This window comes from Trachurus japonicus, chromosome 8, assembly GCF_045865225.1.
Source record: "Trachurus japonicus isolate A0001 chromosome 8, Traja_1.0".
Taxonomy (NCBI): domain Eukaryota; kingdom Metazoa; phylum Chordata; class Actinopteri; order Carangiformes; family Carangidae; genus Trachurus; species Trachurus japonicus.
The window spans coordinates 18,608,342-18,628,866 of record NC_140914.1 but is presented as its reverse complement, the minus strand read 5'-3'; the positions used below and the strand labels follow the sequence as shown (position 1 = coordinate 18,628,866).

General features: G+C 42.2%; 2 protein-coding genes across 2 annotated transcripts; both read right to left on the bottom strand.

Annotated features, from left to right (window-relative positions):
* Nucleotides 1-2,478: 2,478 nt before the first annotated feature.
* LOC146983049 (uncharacterized) lies at nt 2,479-13,384 on the bottom strand. The gene is made up of 5 exons (XM_085784397.1): nt 13,189-13,384; nt 10,483-10,625; nt 6,837-6,985; nt 4,808-4,835; nt 2,479-3,055 (listed from the first exon to the last, which is right to left on the bottom strand). Exons 1-5 carry the CDS (start codon nt 13,242-13,244, stop codon nt 2,910-2,912), a joined length of 522 nt encoding a protein of 173 aa, XP_085640523.1. The 5' UTR covers nt 13,245-13,384; the 3' UTR covers nt 2,479-2,909.
* Nucleotides 13,385-14,088: 704 nt separating this feature from the next.
* On the bottom strand, nt 14,089-19,732 carry LOC146983048 (small ubiquitin-related modifier 2-like). Its single transcript, XM_085784375.1, has 4 exons — nt 19,668-19,732; nt 18,351-18,482; nt 15,655-15,726; nt 14,089-14,848 (listed from the first exon to the last, which is right to left on the bottom strand). Exons 1-4 carry the CDS (start codon nt 19,686-19,688, stop codon nt 14,786-14,788), a joined length of 288 nt encoding a protein of 95 aa, XP_085640501.1. The 5' UTR covers nt 19,689-19,732; the 3' UTR covers nt 14,089-14,785.
* Between the last annotated feature and the right edge of the window lie 793 nt (nt 19,733-20,525).

Below are 20,525 nucleotides of genomic sequence, written 5' to 3'. Positions count from 1 at the left end.
TCACCTCATTTCCCCTCTCCGTTTCCACACTCCCCCCATATCCTGTTCCTCTTCAGGGATCTCTCTCGGGACACACATGGCCTCATCTGGAGGGCGCTCGGTTTAACGACCCTGTCAATACTCTGAAGTGGCAAATGAGCAAAGGATGCTTAAACATTCAGCACAGACGTCAGTTAAATAAGACGGCATATGGCCGTGGGGGGAGGAAAATGGCAATCTCCCGTCTTTCTAGAAAGATTAGCAGGATCATCGATGAGAGAGTCTGGTTATTAGCAGACTGATTATCTGACCAGGACAAAGGAGTAAACTGCCGTGTTACATTTGCAGCCAAATGAGGCAATCACCCACCCAACATTTAGATCTTAAATGAAGTAGCAATACCACTATGTAGGAATACTAAATAGTGCAGCATTGCAGCATTAAAAAAAGAACAATTACCAGAGAATAACGTAACATTACATTATTCTCTGCCATACTGTTGGATTATTATTATAGCTTTTTAGCAGGTTTGTGACATTTTTATATCATAGCCAGTTGTACTTTTGTGTATCTACACTTGCTACATATATAATGTATAGTGGGGTAAATTTATGAAGTAGCTGCAAAACATTAAAGTGAAGGAGAAGTAGCTCAAATTTGTTGTTAAGTGCAATACTTTAGAAGATAGGCTATAGTTGGTTGTTCAGTGCACACACAGCTAAATCATATGTACAGCAGAGGCAGACTGAGAAAAGGCCCTGAGGTGCAGACTGAGTCTTGAGTCTTAAGGTAATAATAAAAGACACAGAACTTTCCCTTTGGGCACGGCGCTTACAGAAAACAAGCCTTCATTGACTACTCTCCAACATCCTGGCATTTCTCCAGGGCAGGAAGTTCTTTTCCTGATCCTGAGTGACCTCTGCATGCCTTACACGGCAGATGAGGGCTGAAACGCACCGCTGTGCCACAGCACTCTTCTCGGGTTCGGTTGCATAGCAGCTCGAAGTTGCAGCTCAGGAGAAAGAAACATGCAGAGAAAAGCCACTGAAACTATTCTGAAAGATTTTTTGTTTTCTATCAGGACTTTTTGTGGCTGATGTGCGAGCCAGAGTCTATTTTAAAGGTAACGGTTAAACACAAGTTGAGCGCTATGTGAAAACTGAAATGCTCTTGAGCCCTTGAAGATAATGTTCGTCATGGCTTAGCTGCAGAGAAGTGGTCCTGCTGTGATGATCTGCCTCCTAGAGCCCCTCAGCTGCACAATAAGAGGCTTACAAATAGTCATCAAGTCAATACACCAGCGTTCACAGAGAAGCTACGGAGCAAAGACAAGATGACTCAAAGTCCAAGTGATTGCATGGTCATGTATGATTCGATACTCAAGTCAATCTGCTGACAGTGTTATGGTGTGTGTTCACATCTCGTCTGAACAGCTTATTAACTTGACGACTTAGCTGAGGTCTTGAAAACAGCTGCCAAATTATGGCAATCATTTCTATGAGCACCGGGACATCCACATCAACCTGAATGACTTGTGTACTGGCTGTTACTATTAACAGTGACCTCTCAATTTTGCTATTACAGATTTCACTCTGTTAAATAGCCCTTTGCTTAGATGCTTAGAGTGTGTGGAGCTATAACAAAATGCATCAACAAGAAGGGTTTTTTTTTTCTATTGTTGAATGTGTTTAGTGAGTGTGCCTATTGTGGTTCCTATGTGTTTAATGCTTTATTGAGCTGTTTTAAAGATACATTTTAGTTTTTACTCGAGACAGCTTACAGAATCTATCTAGTATCTATCCATCTATGGATCTAAATATCCCTTTTCCAGTTTTTTTTTACTTTTTAAACTGTAAGTCGGACACTTCCAAACACAGTAACTGGTTGTGAGTTATTGTGCTGAATCCTCTTTGTATGTTCCTGATTGTTCTTCAGGAGAAGGTGCTTAGATTAACACAAACATTCCCAAATAAAGCAATCTGCAAAAGTGCTATCAAAGCTAATGTTTCAAAAGTAACATTTCAAACATCTTGCATAGATCACATTTCACCTTTCCAATCTGACTTTTGTTTGAAAAAAAAAAGCCTAACTCTACGTAGAGTGTGAACAAAATGCATCGAGCCCTCTTAAATCAGAAACACTGCAAAGAGAGCCAAATAACCAGCGTATGATGTCATGAAAAAAATAGGGCAGTTTCTCTTTTGACAGAATTGGCGGCAGCTTTCATGATTACTTTGGCTGGGCAGATTTCCAGTCACGGAGCCTGTCTCCGCTCTCAACGGCCGCAGTCTTCAGACTCCATCTCACTGAACATAAATAATGTCCAGCGCAGTGTGGAGCTGTTTATACACATGGAAACAGAAAAGGAGTTTTTTTTTTTTTTTGAGTCTAATCCTTAATGTGCCTCTTATCTACGTCATTCTTTTTTTTCCACTTCAGCTTAATTAAACATGTCTACTACTACTACATAAAAAAAGAAGAAGAATCAGCCCCAGCAAATTCATATCAATCTTTATTGTATTTAGAAATCCACGCATCAAATCTTTTTTATTATTTTTTCCTTTACCATTTACAACAGGGAAGAATGAGAGACAAGCTAAACGTCATGCCTTTCCCAGCAGGCGCGATGCACTACAGGATGGGCTGAAATGGAGGGAGGGGGGAGGAGATACATAAAGTGCTTTTGTCAACAGTTTTCTTCTTTTAATAGAAAAAAGGATCAAAACAAAAGGTTTGAGGGTGGAGTGCGAGGACACGAGGGTCCGTGGACGTGACGGCATGATTGCAATGTGGAGCAGGGAAGAAAGTGACATGACGATGAGGAGGGAGAGAGTGGTGGTGGGGGTGAGGGGGGGGTATTTATCTTTAAAAAATAAAAAAAGCGTTTGAATGAACAAAAACAAAACAAAACAAAACAAAAAAAAGTGGTCTCAACCCAGGATGAGGCTGGACTTGCCGCCAGGTGGGTTTCTTCGGCCACCGGCGGCGGCGTTGGCACCTCCCGACGGGGCAGAGGACTCTGACGTCTCCTGCTGCTCGTGCTCCTCTTGCTCCACCTCCACGCTGTCGGGACACTCTGCAGGTGCAACAGAGGACACAACGTGGTCATGCAGAGCGTTCAGCTGGAGCCGATATTAAATCAATGCAAATGCTGACGGTTCCTGGATAACAGTAGATTTGACTAAGCTCCACGGAGAAACCCTCCCTGTGTTATCTGGTAAAATAAACTGAGCATGCCCCGACAAAGGCTTTCTCAACTGGTTAACTGTGAAACACATGGATATGATGTCATGCCTTCACATCTGTTTAGGTTGTTTTACTACACCCAACACAGACACAACCTCTGAAAAACCAAGGGTATACGAGTACTAACAGTGTTGGTGTTGTTCAGCTATCCATGATATCCATCTATCATTTGTTAATGATTATTTGGGAACAAAAGAATTGGCAATTTAATTAATTTGAATAAGATTACAGGTAGCTTAACCACACCCTGAACAAAAAGTGGAGTGAAGTCAAAAACTGAAGAAGACGCTACTGCATAGTCTGCAAAGCTGTTAGAATAACCTTTGACAATATTTAGTAACTTTTATTTATGAGGGATTTAAAGCTAAAAATCACAAAAATGAACGTTCAAAGGATTCATATGATGGGCAACAGCTGGGGGTAAAAGCCAAAGCTTACCATCTCTCCGAATAACTTAAACTGTGTTCTTAGAAACCAACTGATTAAGAAATGTTGCATTTAAAAAAAGAAGCCTGACATGTTTGATTAAATAAAAACCAATGTTAACTGAGCTGAACTCAATTATGACTTAATATGTAGCGACTGGATTTTTGGCTCTGTGGGCAAATGGGTCTGTAATAGAATCACTGTTCTGAAACAGCAGGTTCTTGTTGTCCATTAATGCCTGATCTGCTGCAGAAGCTGCACAGTGAAGGGGACTTTTTGACTATAAGGGAAATACTTTTTTTTGCCAGTTTTTAAAGCTTTTGTGTGTTTCTTTTAAAGGCAGAATAGACAGTCAACTCCCAAATGTTCCCTGGTTGAAATCAGTGGGAGTGGAGGGGGCTGCTGCAACAACTGCATTAATTACAGGTTTATAAGACTGGTGCCGGGGACATTAAGTCTGCGCAGCCCGATTTAACTCGCATATTTTAGCTCTGTGTGCCTGAGCAAAACAACACACTCCTGTCAACCCCAAACTATCCACTCCTGGCCGGCCCACTCTGTGAGAGATGTTTGCTTTTAAGAGATATGTGATGATGATAAATCACTAAATCGCACCGTTTACAAACTCAAGCTCTCAAAAAGTTTTCCATAATGTAGAGATATTAATACACGTACATAATACACTCACATTCAAAAAGACAAAAGCAAAAACGTGAGCTTTGATTTCTGAATTTCCATACTGATGTGCGGTCAAACCCTCCATTAACCGAGGAGCCAGCCACTCTCTCACAAACACGCACCTGGAGGTTAATAAAAAGCTGAACAGCTGCCTGACTACAGACCATCACGGCATCATGACAGGGAAAAACCACTTCAAAGAGATCATGTGATGTTGACTTAGAAAGGGAGAGCATGTGCACTGTATCTTAAAAAAAAAAAAAAAATGTTTTGGTATGCCAGCAGGACGAGACCAGTCGCCACAATCTGATCTTTCAGAGGCGAGGGAGAGTGGAATTACCTGATCAACATGTTAAGAGCGTACCATGGAGCTATTCACTGAATAATCTAAGTCATGCACTGCTGTTTAGACACAGTGAGAGTGTGACGGGCACTTAAAGGCTTTTTTATAAGCAGTTGAAGAGCTGAGGACACTTACCATCGTTTGCTTGTTCTTGGCCATTCTCCTACAATAAAAGCATGAGACAAGAATATCAGATACCATCACCGAGCAGAAAAAAAACTCCTTCTCCCTGTGTGACCTTCTTATCATAAACCCTATCACCCCTGCTTTCAGACAGCACTGTCCTCTGACAGAGTCTGGATAACGTTTAAAAATTCCCATTACTGGCCAGGGGTCGCGTTAACCGGATATTTTCCGTCATTGACCGTTTTTTTAAAACGGTGACGGAAAAATTTTGAGGCCATCCGTCATTTTGACAGATTGCAATTCACAGCCATGGCCATCTGGCCATGTGCATTTGTTTACAATGAAGCCGGCGGATAATCAATAAATGGAGCGGTGGATAACGATATAAAACATATACAATGTCTCAAAGTCACTATGGTGAGAATTAGATTAAAAAACAAACAAACTCACAGCTGGCTGGTGCGCTCAGTAGAACGCTGTAGTACATACCCCAGGCCTGTGTGGAGCGTGTGTGGCGCTGTAGCGCTGCCACACATAAACACCAACAACAGAGAAGAAGACAGAAAGCTTCCCGCAGTATTCAAACTCCAAACATTACAAGTGGATTAAATATTGACTGGGAGTCGTGTCAGTGCAAATATGACGGTCGATAATGATTTAACGGGCGAGATTCAGCTGCAGTGTCCGAGGGGCCGACAGTAGTCAGCTGTTAAGTTACGTAGCTGTAGCTACACAGGTGTGTCTCGGTACAGGTAGAGCGGTAGGGGCAGGACATCACCGTTTCACACACTCGCCGCGCACAACTCTTCCAAAGGTAACGTTAAGCCTTATTTTAATGTATTCTGCCCGCCGTGGCATTGTTTATAACACGTAAAGCTGAGTGGGTTTTGTCTTGTCTGAATTTGTGCTGCATCTGGCTGTGTGGTCTATAGCTTCAGTTGTTTCAGTGATGCGCAGTGGCTGCGTGCGTGCGTGCGTAAAAGAGAGATGAGAGGAACAGAGAGAGAGAGAGAGAGAGAGAGAGAGAGAGAGAGCTAACGCCGGTGCACTATGCGGTGCCTATGTGAAAACGTGCTCCTTTGGATGTTTTGGTATAACACATGGGTTAGCATGTTGATTGTTGACAGAAAACTGATGTCATCATCAGGTATTTACGTTGTATTTAGATGTTGAGTGGCAGAAAGTGACCCCCGCATTCACTGACTGACCCCACAGTTAGATGTGCTCTGACGCAGACTCTGCTCCGGAGCATTCTCTGTTCAATTTGTTTGGACTTGATATGAATTAAACATGAATTAAAATTGAATGCTATTGAATATGGCATTATTATCATTTAAAAAAATAAATAAAGTGACCGGTAAAAATAGATTATGACGGAATTTTTATGACCCCGTCAGTCAAAATGACCGGCGACGAAAAAGTCTAGCGCAACCTCTGTTACTGGCGGATATGTCACATCTTCTGTTGAATTTTCTCATCTTGAGAGGAAATATAAGTTTAAAATAACTTTATTTAAACAGCACTGTTTTAACAAAGTTACAAAGTGTTTGAAAAAGGGAGAGTTGTACTGTAATTCTTACCCTAAAGACAAAAGAGAAAATAATATACAGAAAGGTGACTCCCAGTGAGTAATGACTACTCAGCCTTGTGACTCTTTAAAGTTGATATTTCTGGAAGGTAAACCACATCTCAGTTTACCTGACGGGTGCTTAACTAATGACCCATATCCTGTTCCACTCTTTCTTTGTACATCATTCAAATTTCAGCCGGTATCTTCAGTGTGTACTGGCTCATTCCCAGAATAAAAATTAAACCTCCACAAGGGATTACAAATGTCAGAGGAGAATATCTATCAAACAACATCCTGGGCCAGTTTCAGATAGACAGATCGTCCTCCATCCCCCCTCCATCCCCCCACTGAATTTTCCACTGAACTGTTGAGATTTATACTTAATCTACGACCATGTGCTTTTCAGCCCGAAACGAGGCTGCGGCTCTGTTGTGGAAACAAGAGTCTGTCAGACTAAATGAGCGGTACCTCTCGTCTCTGGTTCCAGATCATGGCTGCCCCAGAGTTGTGGATGGTGGTCAGTTCAGGCTGGGGGTTCTTGGGGAAGAGAAGGGGCTGCTGGCACCGCCTCAGTGGGGCTGAGGGCTCCCCGCACAGGGTCCCTGTTGGGGTCCCACCTGGGAAAGCTAAAGACGGAAAAAGACAGAAAGAGCATTACTTAAATGTAACAGCAGACACCAGACATTATTTTTGACTAAGGGGTTATACTGAAGCTCGAAGGGAAATAGGAGAGACAAAATGACAAAACATGAGTCAGGTTTCAAAGCAGCAGACTCATGCCACATGGACACTAATCCAATTAGTCACAAAGCTACCCCAGACCTCAATGTTTCTAACCCTCACAAGATTCATTTCCTCAGATTTGACACAACATCAGCTTTATGGGGGGAATTTGGCTGAAAAACCACTGAGAATCAACAGGAAACATCACCAAATCCGCTCAAGCGTCTGCAACAGACCCAGAAACACGGTGGAACACGTCCAGGCAGACGACCTGAATGCCAAAACTCACATGACCCCGTAACGCCTGCATTCTCCTTGAGCAGAAACGGCATTAAAAACCCAGTGTTTGGCACCACGGCGGAGAAGCGGGCTGGGCAAACCCCCCGAGCCACATAAGGTAACAGCCCAGCTCCAGTCCCCAGGGCCAGGGAGGGGGACAGACCGTCTTTGTCATGAAGGGAACAACGACTGCTGAAGAAGCAGAGGAGCTGCCATTGTTGGTAATGAAGTGAAGTGAATCAGCGCTGTTGAGTGCCACTCCGCTGCTGGCTCGGCCGACGTTCCTCAATCTGATCAACTCGCTGGACAGTCAACAACTAACCGCAAACGGAAGAAGATTAAACTGAATTCATGAGCTAGACAGCGATGCATCATGTTATCATCGCTGCAACACATAGCCACCTACTTATGCCCTCCTAGATCTCTCATGTCCATCATATAATTGTATGATATCGCCGTCCTTGCTGGTCAACAAGCCTCGGAGACAGGAACAGCAATCATGCTACTGCTGCTGGCTTCCTCTCTGATTACAGAGTGCTCATCATGTGGCCAGAAGCTGAGGGCTATTGAACAAACCAACAGTTCTGGTATCTTAAAACCCTAAAACCCTGACCAACAACCTGCCAGAGACTCGGCTGAATAACAATATGCCTATGTATCAGCGTAAGCATAATATCAGCACATTTCTGCAGTCAAACTGCCTCCAATTTATAAGCCTTTATAAAAAAATTAATAAAATGAAAAACCCCAAACTGAGCACAAACGTCGACTTTAACTTCTCACACTGAAATACTGTCTTGTAGAGAACAGTTTGTTCACTCAAATAAATATCAGTTCATCCAAATAATTTTTTTTCTCCTTTACTGGTTTAACCATGAGGAGATTTATGTTTTTTTAAATTTATTCTTCAGATGAATTAGATTTAACGGATCAGAGGACAAAAAAATTATACTCGAGGAACTCTACAGCAACTTCTCCGTCCAAGAAATAATGTCCTGGCCATTCTGGATAATCCACAGGCCTCACTGTGAGAAGTTTTCATCGGAGGTACTTTTATAGAAGAAATAGTCTATAAATCATGGTTTATCCTGAGTAAACAGGACTCTGCCTTGACTTTGTCTGAAACTGTCACACAGTTAAACATTTCAAGTGTGCATGACCAAAACCTACCAATAAAAGTTGTGCTTGCCTACCCGTTTTTATTGTTAAGACCAGGACAGACAGTGAGTGATCATAAAACCCCAGCTGTCTGGTAGCCCACTGGTAAGAGAGCCAAACTACATTAAAGCACGTGTCTAGTATGAATCCATAGTGGGACCTTTGTTGCGTGCGCCCCTCTCCCTGTGCTTTTTCTCTCAGCGTAAAGACGTGTTGTCCAAACCTGTGTTAGTGTACACAATGTTGCAAGAGTCCGTTACTATAACAAAGCTAATAGCTCTTCCAACGGGTAAAGCATGAGAGACAGTATTCCCAAACAGACGTGTTTGAAGCATATGAGGGGAATATTTGACTATTTAAAAAATGATCTACACAGAACAGCATGCCAAAGCAAACAATCCTGTTTATCTGAACCAGGAGTTCAAACCGAGGCCAGACAGATGCAACACAATGCTCATAAAACCTGCTATTGTCATAAACCTTGCTCATTCAGGCTGAAACAGATGTCCACATCCAGTTGTATCCGCCATGGGACACAGCGGGGAAAACACTTTTTCATACACTGGTCAATTTTAAGATTTTATAGCGTGTCTTCATTCAGACAAGTGGAAAGAAAACGTCTAAGGGACGCAATTAAGTATTCATGTCACTAGGCTAGATCGAATTTGCCAAAAGTCTGCAGTGTCAGACAACATGCGGCACTGTGAGGTGCAGCAGCAGCTACTGACATGGCAGAAAAATAATCCTCTGTGTGGGTTGTTCACATCATTTATATACACGTTCATATCACAATAACATCTGAGAAAAATGTAAAAAGAAAAAAAAAAGAAACATTTGCCAACACAAGGATTTTAAACCTGGCTTTATCCGGTGCTCAGTTTCCAGTTGTTGTTTTTATTACTCTGTTCACCTGTAGCGTCTTGCCTGAAAGTGGGACAACTGAATTTGACCTAGACCCAAGTGAAACAATGGAAACAGGAAAAGGTTTTACTGTCAGCAGCTGCTGATTGTAGAGCTTGGAGGCTGAAGTAATGAGTTTAGCGTGAATTCGTCATAGTCCGCAAACCCAGAAAATATGATAAACTGTATCTACACTGTTTTCTACAAAGCGTCCAGTGTGAAAATAGCCCTGACCTGAAATGGTATCCTGCTGCTGCGACTTCTGATTTTTCCTCTTTATCAGATCTTTGAGCCCTAAACAAACAACGCCTAGCTGGGAAAAAAAACATTCTTTCCGTAATTACGGTACAAGCAATGAAAATAACGCCCACTGAAGAGTGATCTATGTTTTCCTAAAGCTTCACCTGGATTATTATAACCACACCGACAGGTACAGTAATGTCAGCCTGCACTTGTTTTTGATTCAAGCCTTTGTTGCTCCGTGTTTTGCAGTGACCTTGGCAACTCCGAACCATTTACAGGTCTTATTCTCCCTGCTGCTGCTGCTGCTGCTGCTGCTGCTGCTGCTGCTGCAGCGTTTGCCTTCTCTCCTCCTTGTGCTCTCAAAATAAAACTCCCCTCATGTCTGCAGAAGGCCACACATTTAACCAATTGACACATTTTTAACTGACCTATTTCTTTCCAGTGAGGGCTGATCCTCATCCACATTTAACAAAGCCTAGCTTCAAATTACCCTTATCCAGTGCTCCGGGGCTTTTTGGCCATTACCCTTGTGGGATGTTCTTTCTGACAACCTAAATGGAAAAATACTAAATAACACTCTAGTTTTTATCTTTTCCTAGCTCAAGTTAAAGGAATTAATTCCATGGTGTTTTTTGCTTACTTTGCTAGACTTTCTGCAGACTTTTGCAAGAGAGCTCCCCTGGTCTAAAACTCAAACTACTGTTAATGGTATCTGCTAAATCAAAACCATATTGTTTTCATTCCTCTGGCTCCGATGTTCTGACATGGAAAACGGACTAAGCTAGGTTAGAGCAATATTAGACTGAGTTACTGGGTGGGTTGTTCCTCCGATGAGCATGGGGGTCCTCGGGTTCTGCGAAGATGCTGGAGGCCATCTTGTTCTTGCGCTGGGGGGTCGAGTTCTCATCTGTGCCGAGGGAGAAGCTGGAGTCCCCACCTGGCGGCCGTAGTACCCTGAAGAGCAACAAATGATGGATTTAATAATGTCAGTGGACTGACATCGGGCGGACTGCGCTCCCATCCCCCCACTCTGTAGGCCGACATAAAGTACAAGGCCTTTAGTGTCACACGCCACCGATCAGCTGCACAGTGTAAAAAAGAAAAAAAATCAATACTCAAATAAAACATGAGGATGCCTCAAGCTACTTACAGCTTTCTCCCTACCCCACCCAACCCTTTCATACACACACAGAAAAAACACACAGAGTCTATGCTACCAGCAAGGTCTCCACTGTATAAGCCCCGGCTGTCAGCCTGTCAGACAGACAGTCACAATCTCTGCCCTGCAGCTGACTCCAGTCGCATATAATCACAGAGTTAGCTGGGTAGCTGCTGCCTCTCAGCACAGATTCCTTTGCAGTGACACACGACGAGGGGCTGGTGTGGTGTCAGTTCTTGGGAGCATTGTTGTTCCATTATTCAGTGAGTAAATCCAATTCGATGGCCTTTTTGGGTCAACGTCACACAATAGAGGTGAGAAGTCTGAGGTCCACAGTTAATGTAGGTCACCTAATAGACCGACGGTTCTAGAAGAAAATAAAGAGCCCGCATGCGGAGCAGTGCAGGGTAAACAATGCCCACTTTTCCCCGACATTCCTTCAACCACAAACTGAACAAAAGGAGCAGGATAATGAGAAGGGAAAGCCTTTTTCCTTGCTGTGCTGAAGGACAGTTGGGGTGGACGGTAGAAACTGATGTGTGTGCACAGCCCCTGCTGGACCCCTCCCTCTTTTTTTCCAGCAAACTCTCCTCTCCTCAGAGTCCCTGAAGCCACCAGCTGACACACCGAGCAGCTGTCCAAGGGCCAGGCAGACAGATGGAGTCCAAAAAGCAACTCGGCCCCTCGAAACAGAACTACAAAGAAAGCAGCTAGAGGAGGAATCCACACCACACCGCATGGACTGTGCTGAATTTTCTCAATCAATTCTTGTATACACACTAGTGTCCATCACACTTGGCTGTCACAGTAATGCTTAAACCAGACTTCACCTCCCGGCCAGAGAGGATGAGCTCATGCTTTCCACACGGATTGCGACGGGAGAAAAGCTTTTAGCTGCCTGGCAGCAGACCCCACCCAAGAGTGAAACTGCAAATAATATCAATGAAACGGCATTAAGTTTTGAACCTGAAGGGCGGCTCCAGGCAGGTGGAGCTACAGGACACATAAAAGCTGAGCTCCAGAGCCAAAGATTGCACGTCTGATAAGGCAGGCTTTTTGATGGCCTACTAAGATTTTAGCCTGGTTCTGTTTAAGTTGCTGCTCTACGGATCCCTTTGGTCGGCCAGCAGCAGAAATGACCATCAGCTCATAGAAAGGGGGGGTTAAGAAGCAGAAGCAAAAGAGCTAAGGAAAGATTTACTGTCCAGGCTTAGCTAGCTCAAAGCCCCCACCCAGGCCCCGCATCATCCGAGAAACAGCATGCGACTTCAAAACGCTGATGACTGACCGAGATGTGACATGCTCATGTTAGAAAAGACTGTATAGGTATTAGTACTGCTTCAAAATCTGCTTTATAATCCCTTAAAATCAGCCTCTTTATTCAGGATGTCATGATTTATGGGATTTTTTTTCTCTTTGCATTGTTTTCACTGCAAAGGGTGAGGAATGCATCCAGACGAGACGCATCACTTACTGGAAAGCTCTGACTGACTGCGTGCTTGGAGGATGAGTGGTCTTCATGAGGTGTCCCCCCACCCCCCCCCCCAAAAAAAACCCCATTTAACATGAAGCTTTAACACATATCTATTGAAATCCGCATGATCAAAGTGTCGATAAACGATATAGGCTACTTCCCTTTCTCCGGCCAACAATGAACCACATCAGAGATAATGACATATGCAGACCCGAGACTAGTCTGGGATTCTTCCTGTAATCAATCACATATTTGGACCCTCAGCTCATTATCTGTTTCCTTGGACCCTGAGTGTGTGAAAAAACAAAAAAAAGCTTTATACTCCAGACTTAAAAGAGACTGCAAAAGTCCAGCACCTTTAGAAATCACAGCAGGAGGAGTTGACTGCGACTTGAACTACAAAAAAAGTTATTTTGTAGTCAGCCACAGCCATTTGCGGAGCTAGCGTTAGGCAGCCTCCCCTCCCCTCCCAAGAAATAAAGAGAAAGGATATATCTCCAGCTCTAGTAGGTGTCTCTCTTTTCTTTCTGTAAAGAAAAAAAAAAAGTTTAAAAAAAAAAAGAAAGAAAAAAAGTCGCATACCTAATTACTGTACAGAGCTCAGGCAGGCCAACCAAACTAACTTGATGTGGCTGAAAGCTGTGGCGCATCAGTCACCCAATAAGATTAACTTAATTAGCGAGACTATGTGACAGTTTAGCTAAATCCCGAAAAATCCCTCGCTACTAGTCAGCAGCGGGCTAATGTTAGGTAGCAGGCTGCCTTGAAGCAAAAGCTCAACAGAGGCGTTTTGCTAGCCGAGAGGCTTTGCCCGCATCCCACTTCTTTTGTTCCTCCCGTCAAAGAGGCGTTCAGCTCTCCTTTTTTCTTTCTTTCTTTTTTACCTGGAACTGCTCTTAGCACCAGGCTCCATTCCTTTGAAGGTGGTAGTCGTCGTCATCTTTAAGGAGTTATTTCGATAGCTTTGGCAGTAAAAAACAAAAGAGTCAGTGTGTAGGGGAGAAGAAAAAAAAACTAATAGAAAAAATTCCTCCTCCTTCCCCGCAGAGATGCGACGGGATGTCGACTCCACCCGACACTGAAAAACATAACGCCGACCAGCGCCGTAGGTTCCGCGGTGCCAGCCCACCAGCGTTCGACCGGCGCTGATTGGACGGAACGCCGCAGAACTCGTCTCTGATTGGACAGAACCTCGCAGCTCGGCTCTCTTGTTGGTGGCAGGTCTCGGGCTTCACAGTCAGTGGAGTCCAGAGCCCTCACGCCCCCCCCCCCCCTTTTTTTTTTTCTGTCATCTAGTAGAATCTATCACTTGATTGTGACAATGTGCAAAACGTTTTAAAGAGGGGGTAAATATTGCAATTCACTGACTTCCAACAAGTGGAAATCTTGCACTTGGTTTTTTTTAAAATACTCTTTGGATAACTTGACTGATAGGCTATTTTTTTCTCCCCACAAAGTTTAATTAGGCCTGTTTACAGATGGCATTTACACCCCCTGGATCAATGAATATGAATTGATTTTTCCCCATCACATTTGTTAAGGTTGCCTCTTCTTATCTGATCAGAGCAAATTGTATTCTTCATAGCAAAGAAGCAAGAAGTAACCAAAACAAATACAGACTTTGACAAAGTAAAAACTTGGCAGCAAAATTTCTACCTGACCATGTACTTCTGTTTTAGTTCTTCAAATTCTTCTTCTTCTTCTTTTTTTAGTGGCTGTAGGCTATTTCTGGCCAGAAGGTGGTCAGACAAGTTGCACTGGAGAGGCAGACAAAATAATGAAAGTTTGGAAAAAGACAATAGCTTTATTTTAACAGGCATCTTTATAGACATGACAGATGTTTATTTAACTGACACATCTCTTCAGGCTTCCCAAAATTTGAAGCTTGGACTAGTAAAATGATTAATCAAAACATTTCTCTACACATCAGCTACTATAAAAAAAATGTATAAAATCAAATACTTTTCTGAAGTGGACAGAGATAAAAATGACCATCCAGCCCCATTCCCAAACTGAACATACCGTTAACCAAGTGAAAGCTAGTCCCAAAATAGTACACTTTAAGAACAGATTTACTGGACACTGACCAAGCCAAGCCCAATGACATTTGACCAGTAAAGTCAGCTTTATTAATTCACTCACTCTATCAACAGTCCTGTCTGTCTGCAGCCTTGGAAACAAGCCCTTCGAACTGGGAAGCGAAGTCCTTAACATTTATCACAATACAGTATGAACAAACAAAACCTGAACTCAGGGTGACCTCCATGTGGTTTATGTACAAAAAACAGAGAAGTAACAGGGGCGAGAATGAAAATACTATACAGCAGTTATGTGTGGCAGAGAGGAAAGACAACTTCTTCTGAGTGGAATTCTGTCAAGACAAAAAGGACGAATTGCAAAGAAGCAGCCGCTGTGCATCACAGGCCGGAAGGGTTGTTTGTGTTGAGGAGAGAAGATGGCATTGGTGGCGCATGTGGTTGATTAAATCAGGCCTCCCGTCTGTTGTTGAAACACATCAATTGTATCTTCATCTTCCATTTCCAACTGTTAAGAGAAACAAAAAAAATCTATTTAACCTTGTGTGTCACTGTCAAACTGGATCAGAGAATAAAGTTATGTCAAGACGTTACAGTTATGTGTCCAAAGTGCGACATTATAGTCGACACAAACACAAATTTGTCTTTTGCTTTGGCATAATGGTACAGATGCAGCCAAATTTAACACTACATTAGGCAATGCAAAAAATATTCAAGCGGTGTCTATTTCAACCAGGAACTGCAGTGAGCACACTGTCCTCTTTCTGCAGAGTCATACTCAACACATGGACTAGAACATAAAAACTGAGTGTGGTGTGCTCTGACAGTCTGGGGTGAGTCTTGCTCTCTGTGATAACATGTCTTTAACCTCAGCCTACATTTCCCATCACACACATACTGGTCATTGAGGGGGCGATCTCCTTTAACTGGCTGTTTAATCCTATCAATTACTGTCTGTATCCTACACTTACATGTCTCAGTAAGAGACTGGACAGATCCTGAGTTGGTGTGCACATGATTTCATTTTCAACACATACTTAACATTGCCCACAAGGAAAAAAAAAAGGGAATACCACAAACAGGGCACACTAACAAAAGCATCCCCATGAAAGGGCGCAGAATGCATGAAACATGCATACCTTACTGATTAAAGATGTCACAAGTGCATCACCACGAGTAATGATGCATGTGGAAGTGCTTTAAGTATGTTTACAGGCAACAGGGTGCCTGTTATTAATGTACATTTTAGAAGGAAACTCATCTGTGCTTGCTTAAGTAGCTAAACTCATTGTTTCAAAACTTTAATAAACGTACCTGTGACGGTGTGTCTGTCTCGTTTATGGGCTGTCCATCAAATCTGAACCTGATTTGTCTCATCGACAGTCCCTGCAGAGACAAAGATATAAAAACTTAGCCTACCTGGGAGAATAAGAATGGTTCAGACAATGAAATCATCACTTCAGGCAGTCAACAAAAATGTGGGAAAGGCTCCAAGTTTCAGTGAAGGTTCTCATTTGTCAGTGGCTGCGAGTGCTGTTAGATCAGAGCCGCACTGTACAAGCGGTCTTTCAAAGGCCGATGTAAAATTCTCACACAGAAAAGTAGGGTGGAAATCTGGCAAGTTTACTTATCAAAGATTTTATCACCAAGACTAGAAATTCACTGTGCGAGGTGTGCAAAACACCACTGAGCTTGGTCTTTGCTTTTACTACGGCTAAGCCAAGAAATTTAAATACAGTAGACCATTTTAAAGCATATACTGTGTTGTTAAAAGTACGTCTGCTGCCTTGAAAAATTCAAGTTAAACTGTCTCTTGCAGTGAAACAAAAACGAACAAGTAATGAAAAACATCTGGTTTTTGCTGTTGTTTTAAAAATGAGCTGCATGACATAGATGTCTCTTTTGCTCTGCTGGCAGTCCAAGGAATACACAATATTCGGGTTAGACTTTCAGTCTTCCAGAGAGTTGAGCCCTCATTTGACTTTTAAATAAAGGAGGTATATAAGAGACAGTATTTTCTCGTATATTTTTTCTTAACTTTTGGTCATAGATATTTCAGAATGTAAAAGTCACTATCTAACCTTTGGGCTGTCTGTGTAGCCATGCGATCATAGTTGCAATCAAGATTACAGTGTAATTTTGAAAAGTGAACTGGCGCTCATCCCAGTGTTAACTCATTAGAATTCATACGCATAAGTCATAAGAAGAAGTCAACATTCCTGCATCGCATTAAATCAAGTAGCCTGATGAAGGACATCTTTGCATAACTGCTGATGGAAAAGATGAGATGCGTTTTGTGATTATCATGTGGAATACCAGATGTGCATAAGGTGGTTGGGTTTAGGATGAGAGATGGGTAAAGCCTCAGCTGTGTTCAGCTGTTGAGGTAAGATCTGCATTGCGCTCTTCAATCTTGTAATTCTTTCAGGAACACATGATTGAAAACATGGCCTCGATGAATCACTTTTAAATGACCATCATCAAGCTTTTATTTTAGGATCAAACCCACATGTTTTTGCACGTGATGCATCTGTTGGGCACAATTTCCATATGAGGGACTCAGGTAGTACTGTAACTTGTAAAATTAAGTAGTTATCTGCTGTCAACTGAAGATTCATGTGAAATTAAAACCACAGTTTTTGACCACATATTTTATATGGTAAGTGGTATTTTTAAATTACCCTGATAATCTGACCTGTTTACTTGAGGTTAATATAACATTATACAATTAAATCTCCAATTACCAGTTATTAAGTGCAAACTTGGTGGTGAAAAGGTTGAAAATGTCACTCTAATTCCTTTTCTGTCCTCAAAGATGTCGTTCTTCTGAGTTATCAAGTAATTCCTATAAATATTTCGATTTCAATAAATAATTGTGATAACTCTACACAGCATAGCAACATAACTCTTAAGCCTCACTCCACAATTTAAGGAGACCACGAGAGTAAATGTTGCTGTGTGACAAATATTTAAGCTTACGAGGTCTCTGCTATGCTAAAAATATTCCACTCTGATAGGCCTTTTATATGGAAGGCATTCTGACATAGCATAAAAAAGCTTGGGTATGATTAAGACCTATAATAGTGGAAGGGTTGCATTCAGATGTGCCAGTTCCAGTGATCCAGAAATGTGCGGGCTTCCTCCCTGGCACACTTGAACGTTAAATGGTATTAGTTACACCTGAGCTTTTTTGACAAACCATAAGCATACTGTAAAAAAAGGCCAATTCAAGGATGGCAGGATTTTTGTTACACATTTACGAGAGGGACTTTGTGCGCCCTAACCCAAACGCTTACTCAACATATTGCTTTTAAAATCCGGTAAGTGAGTAGGTGTATTGCGTGAAGTAGATGTGAGTAATAGCGGAGGTGCTACATCTTCTCATCCACTCCAAAAAGATTAAAAGGCTAAAGGAAACAGGTCCTATCTAAACAGTACAGACTCAACGCTACTCCAACTCCATTTAAGGCAAATTCTGTGAATTTCCAACAGTTTTCTAGCCTCAACAAACCACTGCATGCTTCATTTTAGTTTCAGTGATGGGTGATAGATTCACCCTAAGAAATCCCTGATCAACAGATTAATAACATATGAAAATGGGACTGGGAGATACTTAACATCTGCAATAGGCTTTCCTCATTGTCTTTTTTTGACAGTTTCCACAGGGGTCAAAACTAAACCAGATATCACAACAAGCAACTGTGAATATTAAAGCCTTTTTATGTCAGATAATATTAAGCAACAAAAGGCACATCAGGTACACATTACAAAAAGCACGTTACAAAAATAATTACAGTCAAATGGCTATATGTTGTATAATGTGCTATTTGTATTCATATTTGTAAGACCTGTCTTTGGTCAATGCAGCCTTAGTGCACTCTGTAGTAATAGCTCTGCAGCACTCAGTCTGGGAGCAACCAGTTAGAGGAAATTAACCTAACATCATCCTGAATGTACAAACAAAGTGACTCAGTGACGGCTGCTGCATGCTGATGTTGTGCCGTGCCCACCTGTCTCTCGCAGTAGGCCTTCATGAGTTTGATGAGCGGCGTGTGTCTTTTGATCTTGAATTGCACTACAGATCCATCCTGACCTGCTACCTTCAGGTTTATGTGTTCGTTGTTTTCTGTCTTGACTCCTTCCTGAGGGACAGAAGCAGAGAAAAGCACAGTTAACAACACAGCTGTGCAGAGAACGAGAACTAGAATACCGATTCATAAAAAAGAAAGATCTGCAAGCTCTATTTTTAGTCAGTTTTATCAATCAAAAATGCCACATTTATCACAATTTTAAGGATGTAAAGAGATACAGCTCTCTGTTTTAATAAATAGCTAATAAATGAATAACACTTTTATTTGGTACTATATTAACCAACCAGTTTGGGCTATTTTAAGCAGAATAGGCAACAATTATTATTGTTTACGTGTTCATTCTGTGCAACATGTGGTGCTATTGAACTGTAATGGACTAAGGTGTCTGTTATTCCACCAACCTTCATTGATTTACATGAGGTGGACAAAATAGGAGCTATAATTGTCATGATAACACAATCAAGTTCAACAGCACCACAGAATAGTACAAAATGAGCATACTGATGAATTGCACAATTTAAAAACTTAACTTTGATGGATTAGGATTTAATGCAGGATTTTAATTTTAGGCTGTCTATAGTCTCAGAGCTCTACGTGATACTGCACCACCAACAGTCTGATTTATTTGTTGTTGCATGTTGCAAATATTCTTGCACTCACATGATACTATGCATAAATATGAAATAATTAGTCTACTGCATTCAGAGACACACGTGACTGTGTCTATGTAAACCATTCCGAAAATAAAATGTCCAAAAAATGTGTTTTGGGGTACTTTAAAAACTTTCGTGGAGCACATTTTCTCTTTGTTTACATTATGTTTCAGCGTCCAGAAGATCAAACCAGAGCAAACCAGAGCCTGACCAGCAAAATAGAGCATCGAGATAAACACAAAACATATGCATACAGCAGAAATACCACTGCAGAGTGCACAAACACCCGCCAGCCTGCACACAGTAACAAACGCACACGTTGGTACACTGGGCTATGAACTGAGGATGACACCAGCTGGCTGACAGTGTGTGATCAGGCAAAAGGCGACCTGCGCGCCTGTGGATGCGCGTTCACAAACCTTCCGGTCTATCAAAGTAGGGATAGCTAGTAGTTGAATTTCAGCTCTGAACTTTAACAAGGTAAAACAGAAGACGTGGAGGTGTCCGTTTTTTCCTGTGAGCCCAGATGCCACACACCACATGAACTAAAGTGGTATTTTGACACAATATGAAAAACACTCACCTTTGGTTTTTCATCAGCCATGGTCACTCTTTTGGCGCTTCTCTACGCTGCCACACAAAGAATACGAGTACGCGCACGTACTCGTCCCCGTTTAAGTTTTGCGAACAAAACGTGCGCGGCCACGTGTCATTGCGCGTCCATGCTTTGGCCACTGAATGGCTGCAAGCAGTCACGAGGTTGGAAGCGCGGTCTGGTCATGGGCGGGAGAGTCTCCCTGCGCGTTAAAGAGACACGACAAGCAACACATGAACGCGCACAGAGATGTTTTGCTTTTTGTTGTCAGGCATTGAGGGGCAGTTAGCCCATAACATGCACCTGACCATGCAGTCCACTTGCCATTAATGTCACATGGTTCAGGCATCATGGTCATACAACAGATTTACCATACTGGAAAAGTAATATATACACTTTGTTTTCCCCTTTTCTTCCCTTCTCCTTTTTTTCCTTTTTTTCCATAACCCTACAAATCCCGGCAGCCATCTTGTTTTTTTTCTGTCTGATGATGAAGCTGCACCAAAACTACATTGAACGAATTCTCTATGAAATACTCTAAAAAAGAAAGAAAGAAAGTACGTATTCACACTGATTCTTAAAAGTTTCCAGTGAAAAAAATTAGAAGAATTATGTTTAGATGACAAAAAAAAACCTACCCCTCTTCTGTTCTTATCTCTTGTATGAAAACCTTCCTCCCCCAGAGCTTTGAGGTGACTGATTATCGTATCTATTGGGAATATATCCTTTAGTTATCTCAATGTAGGGGAAAAACCATGGGAAAAACCTATAACAACACCGTGAGGCAAAACAGAGGAGCAGGCAGGACGGAGGGCAGCTATATGTGTGACGTCATCCAGCACGCGC

Coding starts and splice junctions, on each gene's coding strand:
- LOC146983049 (XM_085784397.1), bottom strand. CDS start 13,244: ATGACGACGACTACCACCTTCAAAGGAATGGAGCCTGGTGCTAAGAGC. Junction 4,836..6,836: donor TCTGGAACCAGAGACGAGAG/GTACCGCTCATT, acceptor CTTTTATTGTAG/GAGAATGGCCAAGAACAAGC. Junction 3,056..4,807: donor CCAAGAACAAGCAAACGATG/GTAAGTGTCCTC, acceptor TTGCACCTGCAG/AGTGTCCCGACAGCGTGGAG.
- LOC146983048 (XM_085784375.1), bottom strand. CDS start 19,688: ATGGCTGATGAAAAACCAAAG. Junction 15,727..18,350: donor AGGCCTACTGCGAGAGACAG/GTGGGCACGGCA, acceptor TTGTCTCTGCAG/GGACTGTCGATGAGACAAAT. Junction 14,849..15,654: donor AGACAGACACACCGTCACAG/GTACGTTTATTA, acceptor TTCTCTTAACAG/TTGGAAATGGAAGATGAAGA.